This window comes from Excalfactoria chinensis, chromosome 13 (genome assembly GCF_039878825.1).
Source record: "Excalfactoria chinensis isolate bCotChi1 chromosome 13, bCotChi1.hap2, whole genome shotgun sequence".
In the NCBI taxonomy this organism is placed as follows: Eukaryota; Metazoa; Chordata; class Aves; order Galliformes; family Phasianidae; genus Excalfactoria; species Excalfactoria chinensis.
In genome coordinates, this window is record NC_092837.1 from 7,503,421 (window position 1) to 7,519,378 (window position 15,958).

Here is a 15,958-nt window from a genome sequence, read left to right on the forward strand (position 1 = left end):
CATTTTTTAATTAAGTGATGACTTCTGAAAAGAGCAAGACCCACGTTATTCGTGTCTGAGGCCAGGCTGTCCTGTTGCCATGTCTTCTGTCGACTTTTATCCCAACAAGACTGCCTGTTCTTCCGAGCGTTGTAGCCCAGGTGCTAATCTGATACTTGGTCATTTGTTTTATATCATTCGGAATTGGATTCTGAAACTATTACTCATGCTGTGTGTAGTGGGATCATTTCTGGAATGTGATACTGGTCAGTATTAGCAGTAGTGTTGGAATTTGGCATCTTCTTGGGAACAAGAGTGTGTGTTTTACTTTCTCTTTTTTATTGTAGACAGTAAAACAAAAATAGTGCTGCCCGTCAAAAGCCTAAACAAATAGGATTACGCACTTCAGTCTGTACAGGACTCTGTAAGGCCGTGCTTGATGGACTGAGGCCCAAGGTCTTCATGTGCTTATGGCCTTTTACATAAGTGTTTTAAATAATTAAAAGTCGTTTATTTTTATGCATCTCTTAAGGACATTTTATCATTCAGGAGTTCTCTATTCACTGGTTTTTTTTTATCACAAATATGAAATATTTAGAAGATTCACTTTTCATTCCATCAGGACTTCGTTTGACTTTCTAGACTGAATTTCTCCAGTGTTGATCTATAACAAACATCTCGAGACTGCAAAGACAGAGTAAATATTTAGAAAATCATGTTGTGTATTGCAGTAGGTGTGAACTGAGAATTAAGTGATACTCATTTCGTGCTAAAAGATGGTATTAAATTTAAATGCCTAAGAGTTCATGAGTGTGCATATTAAATTTTGTATCAGATGCAGTCACACACGTTTTTACGTTTATACCAGTGGTCAGTATAAAATAAGGTCCGCGGTTCACTAAATAAACATTCTTCAATATGATGATCCCTATTTCAGTGGTATTAATGTTGTTTTTGCTGAGCACCCAGTCCCAAGCAGAATCTATAAATTCAAGGACATTAATCTGTTTTAAAAAACCCAGTTTAAAGCAGGTCTGAGACACTTATCGGCAGTGAGATGAGGTATTAGAGCTGGTAATTCCATGGATTTAAATACTCTTGATAAGTCTGATCTGTATTTTTTATAAGTGGAATAAAGAGGGCTATTAGTAAGTACATTAAATACACTTCTGAGCTGCTGTATCCTCTCCTTGCTGACTGCAGGCTTTACTAGATAACCACTGAAAAGCATATAACCATCATTCTCCCTTCCAGTGTGATGATATATGTTCTGAATGAAACACTAATCCTTTTCTTATTGGGACTGGTTGTCTCTTTCCAGAAACCTGAGCAATAATAAGATCAAGGAGATTCGAGAAGGAACGTTTGATGGAGCTTCAGGAGTGCAGGAACTGATTCTGACAGAGAATCAACTGGAATCGGTGCATGGACGAATGTTTAGAGGCCTCACGGGGCTGAAGACATTGTGAGTGCAAAGACCTGTTTTTCTCTTTTCTGCTGTATCTTGAGTGGGAGCACTCAAGTTCAGCAGTGCTTGCTAAAATCTCTATTACTAGACAACAAGCTCAAACGCAGTGTCTTGTTTCAGTGTGATGAACCTGCAGTAAATTGCTAGTCCTGAATTGGTGTGAAGTTGATGTGCCTGCTGTAGAAGAAAATAGATTTACAAAAGTTTCAGGGACATCTTGAAAGTGAACCTGTCATGGGCCAAATTTGGGTGTTTTTAGTCATTTAATACTTATACTATTTCCTATAGAGAAAAGGCATGTGGGAATGTATTTGTTAGCTGTTAGTATACCTACCCACAACCCCCTCCATCCAAACTGAAGTCTGCTTAAACCAAACCTCAAAGGAGAGGAGGAACCTAAAGGATTTTTAATATCATACACACTATGTGAAATCACCAGGTAACAAAAGAAGAAAGGCTTGAGTTATTGTCACCACCAGAAGTCGGTGTGGCTAAGCAATTTAAGGTGGGCCTAACCAAATCATTGCAGGTCCTACTGGCAGAAGGTAGCTGCCCCACTCACTTTGCACCAGGAGTAGCTGGTACATACACACACAGCTTTGGGCTGTCCACAGCCCCACGTGCTATAAAACATACATGCAGATGTACTGTTAACGTGGTTGTGGTTGGGGACAGCACCTATGAGACACAGAGCACAAATGCATAAGAAATCGGTTTGGTGCTACCTTCACTCTTAGAACAACTTTGCAGTTTACTTCTTATAACTATTGCTTATACATAAACTCACAGTACGTAGCACTCATTTACGTTCAAGTTAAAAAAATATATTGGAAGGTGAATCAAAGACAGGATTTCATGATAGCATCCAATCAACTCCTTTTCCCCATTCAGAGAAGCAGTCAAGCCTATGGTAACCATGAAGATTCATTCCAGATGATGAGTGTGATCTGTATGTGAAAAATACCCGCTTTTGCAGTCTACCTGCTGTGGAAAGAAAACACTTGATGAGGTGGCTGCTGTCCTTAAGAAAACTCCGGGAACCAATATGAAATTTGAAATCTGCAATGTATTCATTAGCAGCAAATGCATCTTATGTTGCACAATATCATGGCACGATTCCTTCAGTCAAAGTATAAAAATAGTATCCAGGCTTTGCTTGGAGGACTTTGGCCTGTAATGACAAATAGGGATCTTTTCTTTTGTTATTCCTTAACATTATTTTCCTGTGGTTACAGCCATCTGTTCTTTAATGTATGCATTTTACTAAGGGAATTTAAAATATTGTCTGTAGATACTAAATTAGTTTCATAATGTAAAGCAGCCTGTAGCCATGCTCCTAAAGAGTATTCAGCATTTTTTTAATAAAAAGATACTTAATATTCAGGCTATCCTGCTGACCTGACCTACATTTCTCCCTAGCTGATAAAGCAGTCTAAATACACACAGCATGAAATGAGGATCTGTAAGTGTAAGTTTTCCTTCAGGAAGGGCACACAGTGCATGGTGTATCATGGTATGAAAGCAAAGGTTTAAGCCTGAGGGACGTATATGTCTGTCCATTCATTAACTTGCTCTGAACACTGAAGTTAAGACCTTCTATGAAGAGGCCACGCTGGACAGAATCACAGTCCAGTTTTTAAAACACTTTTCCCTAAAATGTAATAGATCACCATGAAATATATATTGTAATCCAGCTACCTTTCAGAACTGTTGTCTGATACTTCACGTACAGAACTGAGAGAATTTTTTCTACTGCTTCAATATATGAATTTCCTGAAGTGACCAAAGCTACTGAAGGCATTATTTTTCTTATTTATACTCACCTTCTGGAGCTTGTGGCCTTGACCTCGCTTTCAAGCAGCTTCGTGCTCCACATATAAGGTGTGATTCTCTGTGACTTTTCTGAAGGCTTCACTCCTGTTGCAACACAAAAACTCCTCACACTGTGATGACCGTGGTGATTACTATACACAGAGAACAGTAATGATAAAGCAGTGCAATATCCAGGTCTTACACACTGAGTGTTTGTGATTACACTGTGATTTCTTCGCTGCTATATTTAATCTCTCTTTGGTGTTTCTGAAGAGTCTGCTTATTTTATACCTAAATGTCCAACTTGCAGGAGATTGCAGGCCAGATTTCTGAGTGAGTTATTCACTGCATGAGGCTGATACTGTAGAATGAACAGTCCTCAATTCAGAGGATCAGTCCACTGGAAGAGCAGCATGAGCTGCATGTATTCTGTGGATTTCTGATAGTGTGCTTTAATTACTGAATAATTTGTCACCAAAGTAGAGATGTTATAGTGGTGATGTTTACAGATTCAGCTGCTGAATGGCATGAATTGTAACAAATACTCGTAAGCCTTTTCTTGCTGTGGAGAGAAACAAGACACCACAGTCTTTCAGATTAATTAGAAATTGTCATGGAGTTCATTGTTACCATAACAACTCAGAGAGTTATATCTTCCAAAACACAGCATTGATTCATCTGGTACAAACACAGAGCAAGAAATAAAGAAGTTATAGAATGGTTACTGCTTTCTGTCCTGTCAGTTAATGATACTAAGAAGATTTCAGAGCTTGCTTTATGTCTGAAAATCTTTCCTAAGCTATTCCTTCATTTCTGCTAAGGACTATTTCCTTCCAGCGTTTTTGCACTGTGGATTACATCCATGATTGAAGCAATGCAGTTAGTGTTACTGTCACACATTTCTGACAGCCTTTCTCAATGTGTCTCTGAAATACATCTTGCTCTCAGACAATAAGTCAAGAGACTTGAGAGTATTTAATTCAAGTTTACCACTAGTGATAATTTTGATTTCAAACTAATTTCAGATGTCAATTTCCCATTAGTCTCTAATGTTATGTAAAAAAAATGCATTTTGAATTTAGGAGACAATGTTTACATGAGTTTAGCCCTCCTCTAGGTGTTCAGTCCTACAGCAGTCAATAAAAATGGAGCCCAGTGATTGCCAAACCATCTGTTGATGCCCTAGAAACAGAGCATCCTAACCTGAAACTGTACCCACTCCAATATTTCCTAATTTCTTGCTTGAATCTTTTCAGAATGCTGAGAAGCAACTCTATCAGCTGCATAAACAATGACACCTTTGCTGGACTGAGCTCAGTGAGGCTTCTTTCTCTGTACGACAATCACATCAGCACCATCACACCTGGAGCCTTCAGCACGTTGGTCTCTTTGTCTACAATGTAAGTTATTTTAAGATGTGAGCATGTTGTGGTGCTTTTGTTCCATACTTTCTCTGCAAGGAGACAGCATTCAAGTTTCAAAATCAGAAGTCTAACATGTTCATATTTGGAAAACCTCATTTAAAGAAAGAAAACACTATCCTGAAATCACAGGTTTGAAAGCGTCAGGGTATGATTCATAAAAACGTTAGAATGGCTTCAGCTAAAAAAGCTTTTACGGTGCCAATTCTAGGCAAAATGACTGCATGTTTTGCCCTGTTAGCACAGGAGGAGTTCATGTCAAGCAGCTTCTTCAGATCCAGAGCTGCATAGCTTATCTTACACTTGAGCTCCCCAAAGCTCCATTGGTTTCAGTGGAGTAATTCTGTAACAACAGCCTTCTTGGATTTCAGTTGAATAAGTTGAATATCAGAAAAAAAACAAGTAGCTAATGTTTAGATTTTCAGAAGAGTCTAAGAATACAAAATACTCCAGTCCCACTGAACTTGAATTTGAAATTCCTAACCTAAGTTTTTTCTGATTATTGTCTTATATTTCTCAGTGCTTCTTTGAAGCAGTTCTGTTGCTGTTCAAATATTCTTGTGTACTTCTTATAATGTGTCCATTTTAATAAAGTGCAGACTGATAAATATGGAGCAAAAGTCTGCTCTTTGTTTCCAGCTGTGAAGGTGGACCCTGATGTTGCTGTAAGTGGAAGTTGTCTGATTAATTCACTTCACACTGCCCTGAAAATAGACCCTAATTGTCCAACAAAAACAAACTATCGGAGCTATTGCATTTCAGGTTTTGAACCAAGATTTTGTTTTCATTTATTTTCTGTAGCCCCAAAAGCCCCCTTGAAACTGGTGGACAAAGAAATAAAGACAACCAGATTAGTTTTATTGACTGTTTTCAAGTCATGGGTCAAATCTAGTGATAGCCACTGAAAGCTTGTTCTCTCAGTGCTGCAAGCAGTTCCCGCATGCTTCTTGCACAATTGCTTCTGTAGTTCCTTCATAGCTGTAACTCTAAAGCAGTCTGTAAAGTCCCTGCCTTGTTTGCACGGATGTGTCCTATTTTGTTAGAACATGCCCAGTTTACTTTTTTCAGCTGCAGATGACAAATATTAGAATTTATAGCAAGAGAAGTAAAGCTGCTCGTAATAAGACTGCTTTGCTTTGGCCCTGCCTTAGTATCATGTTGGTCATGGCAGGTTCTTGAAGAAAAATTTTCTTCTTTGATACATGTTTAGGTTGATCCACAGACAGTAAAGGCAGGAGGAGGTTTGCTTTTGAGTTCTTGTGGCACTGGGATCTAGACTGGTTGTAGTGATATTTCACAAATCCAAAATGCAAATGTGTTCATTTCCTAGAAGCACTCTGCTGTAGGTAGTTATATGAGATGACAGCACTGCTGAAGATGTATACTATGACTGCTTTTCCCATTCAGCCCACACTCGAGAGTTAATTAGGATTTGCAATGACTCAACTCCGTATCTGTCAGTGGGAGCTAGAACTTATTACAGAATTTAACATTTCTTCCCTTTTTTTTTTTTAATCTTGGTGTATTTATAGCTCTTAAAAAAGTATTGCTCCTTTTGTTATTGCTTAGTGTATCAGCCGCACTGATACTATCAACACAAGGACAGCTCTGAAAATAATGTGCTAATGGTTTTCAGTAGAAGAGGAACATCAATTTTGTATGTTAATGAGGAAAAAATAGCAGTTTTTATGAATTGTTACTAGACAGAATATGTATTTATTTAGCATCCTGACTCGAAGTGTACTTGCGCTTTTGTGTACATGGTATTCAGTCATGTATTTTAGTCCTAACAGTGTCAACTGGGCATGCTTGTAAGCAGAACAGCATTTCCATGACTTTAGCATGCAACTATTCACACATAAACTTCTCTTGAATCCCGGGATGTGTTCAGCCTAATTTCAACAATATCCAGATGTGTTTCAGCATGTTTTTCTAACAAGTCACCAGAATTCATTTGAAGGGTTAATATTCTGTGCCTTCCTTGCAATTTTTAACAGAGACACTTGCAGTAGGATATGAATATTTCATTCCTCAAGACTTCTATTCACCCTTGATTTTGAAAATATCTCTGTGTCCTTGAGGAGGCACTTAGGAATTTAAAGTTAGTAAGACATCTTTGCTAAAAGCGTGATTGCTTTGTTTCTGTTACAGTGGTTAAATCTTGCATGTGGGAACTCTGATTACTAATTGTGAATTTTTAAAACAGTTTTCCCAGTGTTTCTGTTTGTGATGAGTCCACTTGAACAGCCAGTTTCCAAGATAAAACTGTGAAAATACTCGGCTGTCCTGGACTTTCAGCTTCTTTTCAAGGCATGTAGGGGATCTCACGGCCAATGTGACACTTCAGAGATCCTCAGTCTTGCAGTTTTTCCAGGAGTTGCATCACAGTTTTGCCTTGGAAACAGTATATATGTGGGCACGTCACCTTTATAGTAAAACAAAGCAGAAAGAGGCTGCTCTTCAGCTGGACAAAGGATGAAATTCAGGTGCCACTAAAGTGGCAGTAGAACATGTGTAATTGTGACAAGATAAATTTTGAACATTTTTCCCTGCACTTACTGAAGTTTCAGATTTATTTCTCCTCTCATTTTATATGTTGCTTAGTTGCTAGGAAAAGTACAATCCAAATGTAAGCCGAGGATTTAATATTTTTAGTGATATGTTAACCTGTGTTTGCCAAGAAAAAGAAAGAGGGTTTGTGGATAGCTGCTGCCACTCAACTAATGGGCAGTAACAAATGAAGTTAAAGAAATCTCTGTAAAATGGACATAATTATTATTTTGATGGGAGCAATCAGTAGGCTGACTATATGCATTTTTCTGCAAGTTTCTCCTTACTTTCTGAGCTGCAGGTTTTCCAGCAATCTGATCATGTACACCTGCTGCATGTTTCCAATTGTGGGTAACTTCTTTGTAAGGATTTGAGTCATGGAAGTTGTTCCGTAAATATGATCTCACACACTTCCATCAGTGGAATAAATGACTTTTGAAGCAATGGTTCACTTAGCTTTGGAGATCTAAACTCTTGGTTTAAACACACTGTTCATGCCAAAGCATGTCTGTATGGAAAGCATGCAAGGCGCCCTGCATGTGATGCCATTATGGATTCAAAAAAATAGGAGAACAATTCAGAAAGAAAGTAACCAAAATTAGATGGATGCTTTCATTTCTGCATGTTCCAACTGTTCTTCATAACCTGTTTATTTTTTCATCTTTATACAGCGAATTAGTCTTCCCACCAAAGACTAGTCAGTATATGGTAGGTTGAGTATTGTCCTCCCTGTTTCTCCCTCTACAACACGTACAACAGGCTCTGCTGGCTCCCCATGTAATTACACATGCAGAGCTCCTGGCTGCTGCAGGGACTGACTGCTGTGTGCAGAGTCTGGAGTATGCATTTCTGACATGGAGAGCAGCTGTAACTCACATTCTGCTTATGCCATGTTGACCTAGGACATATATCATCGAGGAATTTGTTTGGATTTGTTTCCTTGTTGCTGCACCTTAACTGTGCCAGATTTTTTCACCTTCAGCACTAAAGGATTTGCTTGGTTGAAAACCTCATGTGATCTTGGCTACACATTTAGGTTTCCAAAAGTATGTTGCAAGTGAAGATTTCCAAAGTCTTCAGCTACTGCACCTGTATTTGAAGTGTGTGTTTCTATAGGAAACATGTTTCGTTTTAAGAAATGGCGTGCTGTAGAGGGATTTCATGAACATCTTTTTTTTTTCCGTTCTATCGAAATGAAAAGCCTTGGACATACATATGATGTGAGAATTCCCTCAGTGTTAGTTTGGACACTGCATTTTCCGTTCGTGAGGCTCTGACAGTTCATTTTTTTTCAGTGTGAAGCCCTAAACTCAGGCAATTGATTCTCTCTGTATTTGTATCAAAAAAGAATCAGCATTCGCTTTTACCAGGACTATCAGTCTCTTGCCTTCATTTTAAGTTTAATTCTGAAACACACACAAAGAACATACAGGAGTTTTGGTACAGGAAAAAAATTAATTAATTAATTAATTCATTTTCCAGGATTTTCAACTGTAATTCTCACTATCTCAGAAAGATCCTTGTTCAAAATAAGTATCACACTCCTTTCAAGAAACACAGGCTCCTAAGAAATACTTATGAATAATTGCTTCTCTGCACCGGTATCTGTATTACAGGTGTCCCGCTGAGAAATGGCTATGACATCTATGCTTCTGTGGTCTGATGAGAGAATGGATAAGGCTTTCTTCTTTCAAACACTGCTAAAACAAGCTGTGCTATGGATCCCTTCCTCTTAGAGAGGTTGTCAGTGTGTTGCTTTGGGTACCATATGCCACAGTGATGTAGCAAAGCTGAAGCTGCTTTGGAAGGATATTCTGGAATGGTAGCAAGATTTGATGCATGAAGTCCAGAAAGCAGTAAATCATGTTTTCCAGATAATACTGAACATAGAAGGGAAACTTTATAAGGAGTGGCCCAAGCTGACAGTGCTGCTTACTATACATGTACATGTATATCTGTACGTGCATGCAGGCAACCTGTATGCAACTATTTCTGTAAGCAGAGAAGCTCCCACCCCACTGCATATATGAAGCAGTACTGTAGGTCTGTGCTAAGCCCTTCTATGGCATCACCTGAAGTCATCCCTCTGGAAATCATGCATATATGTGCCACTGTGTGAAGTGAGTTTAGGCTTGAGCATGGGCTAAAGCTTGAGCTTAAATACAGTTGTGAGTAAATCCCTGTTGGCAATGCAAGTGTGTCTAAATAATCGATATGGCAGTAAGTGCTTTGGTTTATAAACATGTATTTATATGCCTATGTATTTTACTACAACCCTACTTCCTATCAAACCTGCATAGCATGTGCCCTGTCTGTAAAACAGAACAGGATCTCACAGAAACAGATGGCAGGAAGGAGCCTGGACATGGAACCTGTCTTTTTTCACTAGTTATTGAAGTATTTCTGTATGTTCTTTTTTCTTTCTGTTTCCTTTTTTTTTTGTTTTTTCTTTTTCTTTCTTTTTTTTTTTTTTTTCTTTTTTCTTTTTTTGATGCAATTATGTCTTGTTCCGTTTCAGCAATTTGCTGGCTAACTCCTTTAATTGTAACTGTCATCTGGCCTGGCTGGGAAAGTGGTTGAGGAAGAAGAGAATTGTCAGTGGAAATCCACGCTGCTTGAAACCCTTTTTCTTGAAGGATATTCCAATCCAAGATGTAGATGTCCAGGATTTCACCTGTGAGGGTAAGAAAATCCCATTCAATTTGGCATTTATGGTAATGTTCACTCTGTGTCAGGGCCTCCCTGCCTATCAAACAATAATTCATGGCAAACATTTCAGTTTAGCACTGATGAAGACAGCTACGTGCAGCTGAAGATCATTGTTCCCTATCAGTTTATTTTCATCCTTCTTGTCCACATTATGCCTTTCTACTACCATCACCAAAGGAGCAACTTCATGAAAGACAAATGCTCTGCTCTGTATACTCACAGTATAACGCTAGCTCTTTCTCCCTCTTCCTTATTCATGCACATAGTTAAAACTTTTGTAGGCTGTGGTTGCCTTAAAGCCCAGATGTGCTGGAGCTGCAGGTACTCATACCTCTAAAGAGACCTTGAGAGTAATAGGAGTTTCCTACTCAGAGCAGAAATGAACTTCTGCCCTAGACAAGTAACCTGGCAGCAGACCCAAATGCTTTGGACTCAGAGCTCAAGAGAACTGAGTCTAGTCTTTAAAAAATAATTGGCTTTTAGTTCAGAAAGTAAAAATCCTGGTCAATGAAATGACATTCCACACTTCGGAGCTTTCTCCATTGCACAGGCAGCGAAACAGCCGTGGTGAATGAAAGGTACATGGTGGCAGGATGTGAAAAACAGAATACAGGGGAAAACTGAATAGGCTGAATATGCAGAAAATACATTTTCTGCAGGTTTCTGAAAGGCTTTGAATTTTGTTTCCATCAGCAAAGCTCAGCTGGAGAGAAAAAAAGAAAAAAATAATCCCTGTTCTGTTGTAGGCTAGTCCTGCTCCTCCATCCCACTGGATACAAATGACTCCCTGCCCATACGTTTACGGGTAATATTGTTATCTTGTAGCAGGAGTTCCAGTCTTATTCTTTAATCTAAATGCTCGTGGGTACATCCAGCAGGGAGGAGGAAGAAACAGATCAGTCTCAATTAGTCCTCGCATCAGTTTTTAAGAACTGAAGGCACATAATGATGGCTGGCTGTGTGCTCTTGGATTGCAGCCCTGTGTCTCGCCGCTGCCCCGCTCAGGCTGCCTGTGCTCACAAATGGTTGTGTGGTTCCCCTCACTGTCATCTACAGAACGTGCCACTAAATGTTTCCTTTCATATACGTCGCGATACTGTACTATGCATTTGCTTTATGTTTTGCAAAGCCTGTTGTTTTGGGGGAAAATCCATGCCTTAGTGTTCCTAACTTCAGAGTTGGTTTGTTCTGCAGAAGCTATTGTTTTTCCATTATGGGATTTAATCTGCTGTTTATGGAACTTTGAATCCATTTTTGGAAAGAGTAGATATTTTTATGTGTGCACAGATGGGTTTCCAGCAGTTGGAAGTATGTTGCTCAGTTTGTTGTTTGCCTGGTTATTCCTGTCAAAAGCAATGAGATTTGAAATTCAAATGATGAATGAAGTGCCGGGCTGATGTTAGAAAACAAAAAATTAACATCTAAAAATGGAATTTATAGAAAAGTCTTCCTTGAACGGAGTAGATTGTGGGTGCCAAATGTCTGGATGAGTTTGAGGATATCGTTCTTGTCATGTTACCCATTTCACCATGTCCATCCTGGGGACAGGGGAGGGATTTAGGATTCACATAACTGGTTTTACAGTATTGGCAAGATCACAGAGAAGTAGATACTGCTTGGGGGAAAAGTATATATTTATTTAAAAATGCGGCCATTCAGTTTTTCAGCTGTTGCTCTTGTTGGCTGAAGAACTTGTATGTTGATCCAAAAAGCAACTTGAAAATACTGGGATGGCTAGCCTGGATTCAGGGATATTCCTCCCTGGTCCTTGTAAGAAGCTGTTGTCGAAGTGCATCAGGCTGCGCTGAAAGCTGATTTCCTTTCTGAACATCCCATTTCTCCTCTGCAGGTAACGATGAAAGCAGCTGCTTGCTTTCTCCTCCTTGTCCTTCCCAGTGTACCTGCGTGGACTCGGTGGTACGTTGCAGCAACAAAGGGCTGCGAGTAATGCCCAAAGGAATTCCCAAAGATGTGACTGAGCTGTAAGTTACATTCCACTTCGCTCCTTTCATGAGAAGTTCATGACATTACATTGTGGGGAAGCTTTGTGGGTCCTTTGGGGCTTTTACCTATGACTTCAGTGACAGAGGGCTGGTATTTTGTGTTGTGGTGCTTTCTGTATGTTTTAACTGTTCTTTTTTTTACATTTATTTGTCCCTTGACTGACTGCATTGCTGTACAGTGGGAACAGAGTTTATCTGTCCTTGCACTCATTAGTTCTTTGTTGGGAACAAATGCATATATTAGTATCAAATGATTCCGTAGTGCGTCTGAACTGCCTGAACTCACGATAGGCATTTTGAAAGGACGATGAAAATGTATTCCTGACTTATGCAGCTGTGAGCTAATTATCCTCTGAGGAGACAGAGAGGAGGAAAAAAAACTGCCAGTGGTGGAAACAAACAATGAGTTTTCTCCAAGCCTCATCTAATGTCTAAAATAACTGATAATTAGATTACATTGTAAAGTAAATTCATCCTAGTTGAGAACCATCTTTCTAGGCTTCTTTTCAACTACTCCTTACTATTATGCTGGATTTTATTCTTTCCAAAGAAAGAAAATACCCTGGTGGCACTGCTTGGCTTAAACAGTTGGCAGTGGAAATGCAGAGCTTTTCTCCTATAGATCCTTACTCAAATGTATCCCAGGTGAATTATTCCTGAAGCTTTTTACAGGCTCATCAATATTTCTGTATGAATGTAATTGGTTGAGTTACTTGGTGTGTTCACTGCATTTTGTAATGGGTGAAAATCCACTTCTGCTTTACCCCATTCAGTAATGTGGCAACTGATGAATGAAATACACATCTTTTTACTTCCTTTGCAGTGGAAGGGGGCTTGTGCTGTTTTTAGCTATGTTGTAGTCAAATATAGGGCCTTGTTGCTTTAATGAGGAGTGGACTGGAAGTGTATGTGGGAATGCAAAATAATGTGGATATTTTGCAGTGATTAATACATCCGTGAGAACACTGTGTATGTTTAAAGTGGTTTGAATCCAAAGCCAAGTCCAGGCCTGTGTATTACCTTATATTGCCATCCATGATAAAGAATCTATACAGTTTCTACTCTGCTCTTGTTCAAGTCTTGTTCTTGTTCAAATGTAACTTGCCAAGAACAAGATAGCTCCGATTTTGCTTTGATTTTCACTTCCATGCTGAGGATTTTTTAACTTTAAATTCTGCATGTTGGGTTTTACTGATGCCATCCGATACACTGACAACATAACTTTCACAACAAGAGTGAAGTTAATCTCACATTTTTGAAAACTGCTATATTTCTTGAGCTGTTTCTTTGGCAGTTGAGGCAGTAGCCTGGAACTGAGCAGTTTGAGTTCATAGAGGCTTACATGACTGTCTTCTTCAGTAGGAGCCTCATGGCTGCGCAAGCTTCTAGTTCTGTTTTCTGCTTTCAGTCCAGAAATGTGTCAGCAGAACACAGTCGGCCATGGGCAGGATGGCTCAGAATTGTTCATGTTCTGCAAATGTAACCTCGAATCTGTCCCAACTGTCTCCCAGTTCAATCCTGATTGCTTTTTTCTCAACCAACATAAATTGAGCTCCTTATGTGTATCAATGCCAAAAAATGAGCTGCAGTTATTGAAGCAAAAAAAAATTATGAAAAAAAAAAAAAATCAGTCTTACTTGCCTTTCTTCTGCTTCCAGATTAGAATGCTAACCATAACCTAGAGGACAATGTATCAAGTTAATAGCGTTTTTACTGTTCTGCGTTTGAGAATCGTCATAATTGCTGTGTTAGTCGGCATCTCCTGTGGGACCCCATCACTTGCCTCACTTTGAGGACCACAGCTATTTGGCACTCTGAACCCAATAACAGTCTGGACACAGGGTAAAAGTGGTTAATTTTGTTCAGTCAGTTTGCACTCCTCACACCAAAATGCCCTCCTTCCCACAGGGCAGTCCCAGGTCCCTTGAGCTGTGACTGGAGGCTGGAGTATGTTGCCAAAGACTGTCACTGAAGACTGTCTTGGCAAAGTGTATCTGCTAGCACTAGGAACTGCACAGCACATGAGTTACCAGTTGCAGCAGACATGATTTCACCTGGCAAGGGAGAGCCATCACAGTCTCCAGGGTAGGGGTGCCTTCACCTTTCCCACTGGTACAGCAGTCAAAGCTGCACCGGGAGAGAAAAAAACCTTCCTCCATGTTACGTCAGCTCATGCTGCCTTTCTCCCCTTCTGCCATTCTCCTCTTCTGTGCTGCCAGGTCAGCAACCTGCAGGCTGTGCATGGGCTGCCCATGCCTCCCCTGTAGCACAAAGCCACAAAGGACAGAGGTTGTGCCAAGGAAGGGATGCGGTACCAAGAGCCTCTTGTCCTCAAAGCCTGCAGCTCCCCTTGTGGGAGGCCTGAAAGGTGATGGAATGGGGAGCATTTAAGTGGGTCTTTTATGAATGTGCCAGTCTGGCATTTATAAACTTCAATCATTTACAAGGCACATTAGCTACAGTGCTTTCTATTAGACTGCAGTGTGTTTTTATACAACATGATTATAAAAAGAAAACACTGCCATGTATCTGAGTAAAGCAATCTGTTGAGGGTGAATACAACTTTCTCATGAAATCTTTTAAATTCTTTCAGAAGTCTTAAAATAACCTTGAAGCATGAATTCTTTCATTGTGTAAAATAGACATTAAATACCAACATGAAAAGACGTACATAGCTCTGACATGGACAAGCAGGGAAAAGGTTAGTTAACCTTTGCTGGTTCTTGTTTCACTGTGCTGTAGCTCAGCCAAAAGCACCAGCAGTGTTTGTGATATGGTATAACAGAGATTTGGGCTCACCCCTTCCAGCTTCATCCTGATTCTCTGTTCTGAACATGGGCATCAACAACAAATGGGAAGTGCATTATCTCCTTCCTGTTTAAAGCTGGGAGTGGCAGAGGTACCTGTGTTTGGTTTGCAGTCCCTTGGGAGGAGGGATTGCCTTGGCAGGGAATGCTTCCACGTGGATCAGAGCTGGAGAGACCACAGAGACTTCCGCCTTTTAGATGGATGATAATACAAGAAATCTGTATTTCTCAGCACTTCTTTCACAGAGCCCATCATCATGGGGTGTTCAGCCTCCTAGGGACAGGGAAATACCATATTGTTTCTTCCAAATTCTTTTCATAAATACATACACACTACTGCCTGCATTTTTTTTCCTACTGTTTAAATGCTCTGAAGGGAAGCCTTTGTTCTTTGACCACGGGCACTTTTCTAGTCCAGCAGCTCAACATGTGTTTATCCAGTGAGCTGGTTTGGAACTTAACCTCACTCCTGCTTTGTGTTTTAGGCTTTTTTTTCTTCTTTCTTTCTTTTTTTTTTTTTTTTTTTTAAAAGTCTGTTTGAACTAAGTTTCCCGTGCTCATTTTCCATCTACATATTACTTCAGTGTGTGAGTGCTGGTCTTTTTTTCTCACAAATACATACACAAATACACAAATCTATTTCTAATACAGTCTAATCTGACAAGATCCCATTCCTTTTATAGGCCTACAGGAAATAGCAGTTTGCACTGAGAGAAAAGGCTGAAGGTAGTCATGTGGACAGTGTCGTCTCTAGACCCAGCGTTGTCATGGCACTGTGCTATATGAGGACAGTGATGGGATTCTTAGACACTAATCATACATCTCTGCTCATGATTTATATTAATGCATACTAATCTTTGCACTGGCTTTGGGTGTTTCTCTCCTTTCAAACCTCTCTCCTTCTTATGTTTTTTCCTTCACATGCTTTGTTCCTTTCCCTGCAAGCCTGGTCAGACCCTTTTTGCACTGCACTTTTCAGCAGAGGCTGACTGGTAAGGAATCCATCCAACTGCCTTTCAGCTCTTCATTGCCTGCCTCTGGGCTGCTGCCTGTTCCAGCAGAGCAAAGCTCTCCCACTTGAGGGAATGGACAGGTCTGTAGAAGAAAGTTCTAGTTACAGTTCAAATCTAGAACTAAAATCTGCAGCCATCTTTTTAGAAAAGTTAAATAGATCAGTAGTCTCAAATGATATTTTGTGTGAGTGAAGTT

General features: G+C 39.7%; 1 protein-coding gene across 3 annotated transcripts in view; it reads left to right on the forward strand.

Annotated features, from left to right (window-relative positions):
- The window catches only part of SLIT3 (slit guidance ligand 3), a 433,663-nt gene that overhangs the window by 334,151 nt on the left and 83,554 nt on the right, over positions 1–15,958 (forward strand). For all 3 annotated transcript variants that reach the window (XM_072348011.1, XM_072348012.1, XM_072348010.1), the window contains 4 exons: positions 1,301–1,444; positions 4,516–4,659; positions 9,749–9,912; positions 11,789–11,921. In XM_072348011.1, the coding sequence (XP_072204112.1) occupies positions 1,301–1,444; positions 4,516–4,659; positions 9,749–9,912; positions 11,789–11,921 (585 nt within the window). The remainder of the gene's footprint in view (positions 1–1,300; positions 1,445–4,515; positions 4,660–9,748; positions 9,913–11,788; positions 11,922–15,958) is intronic.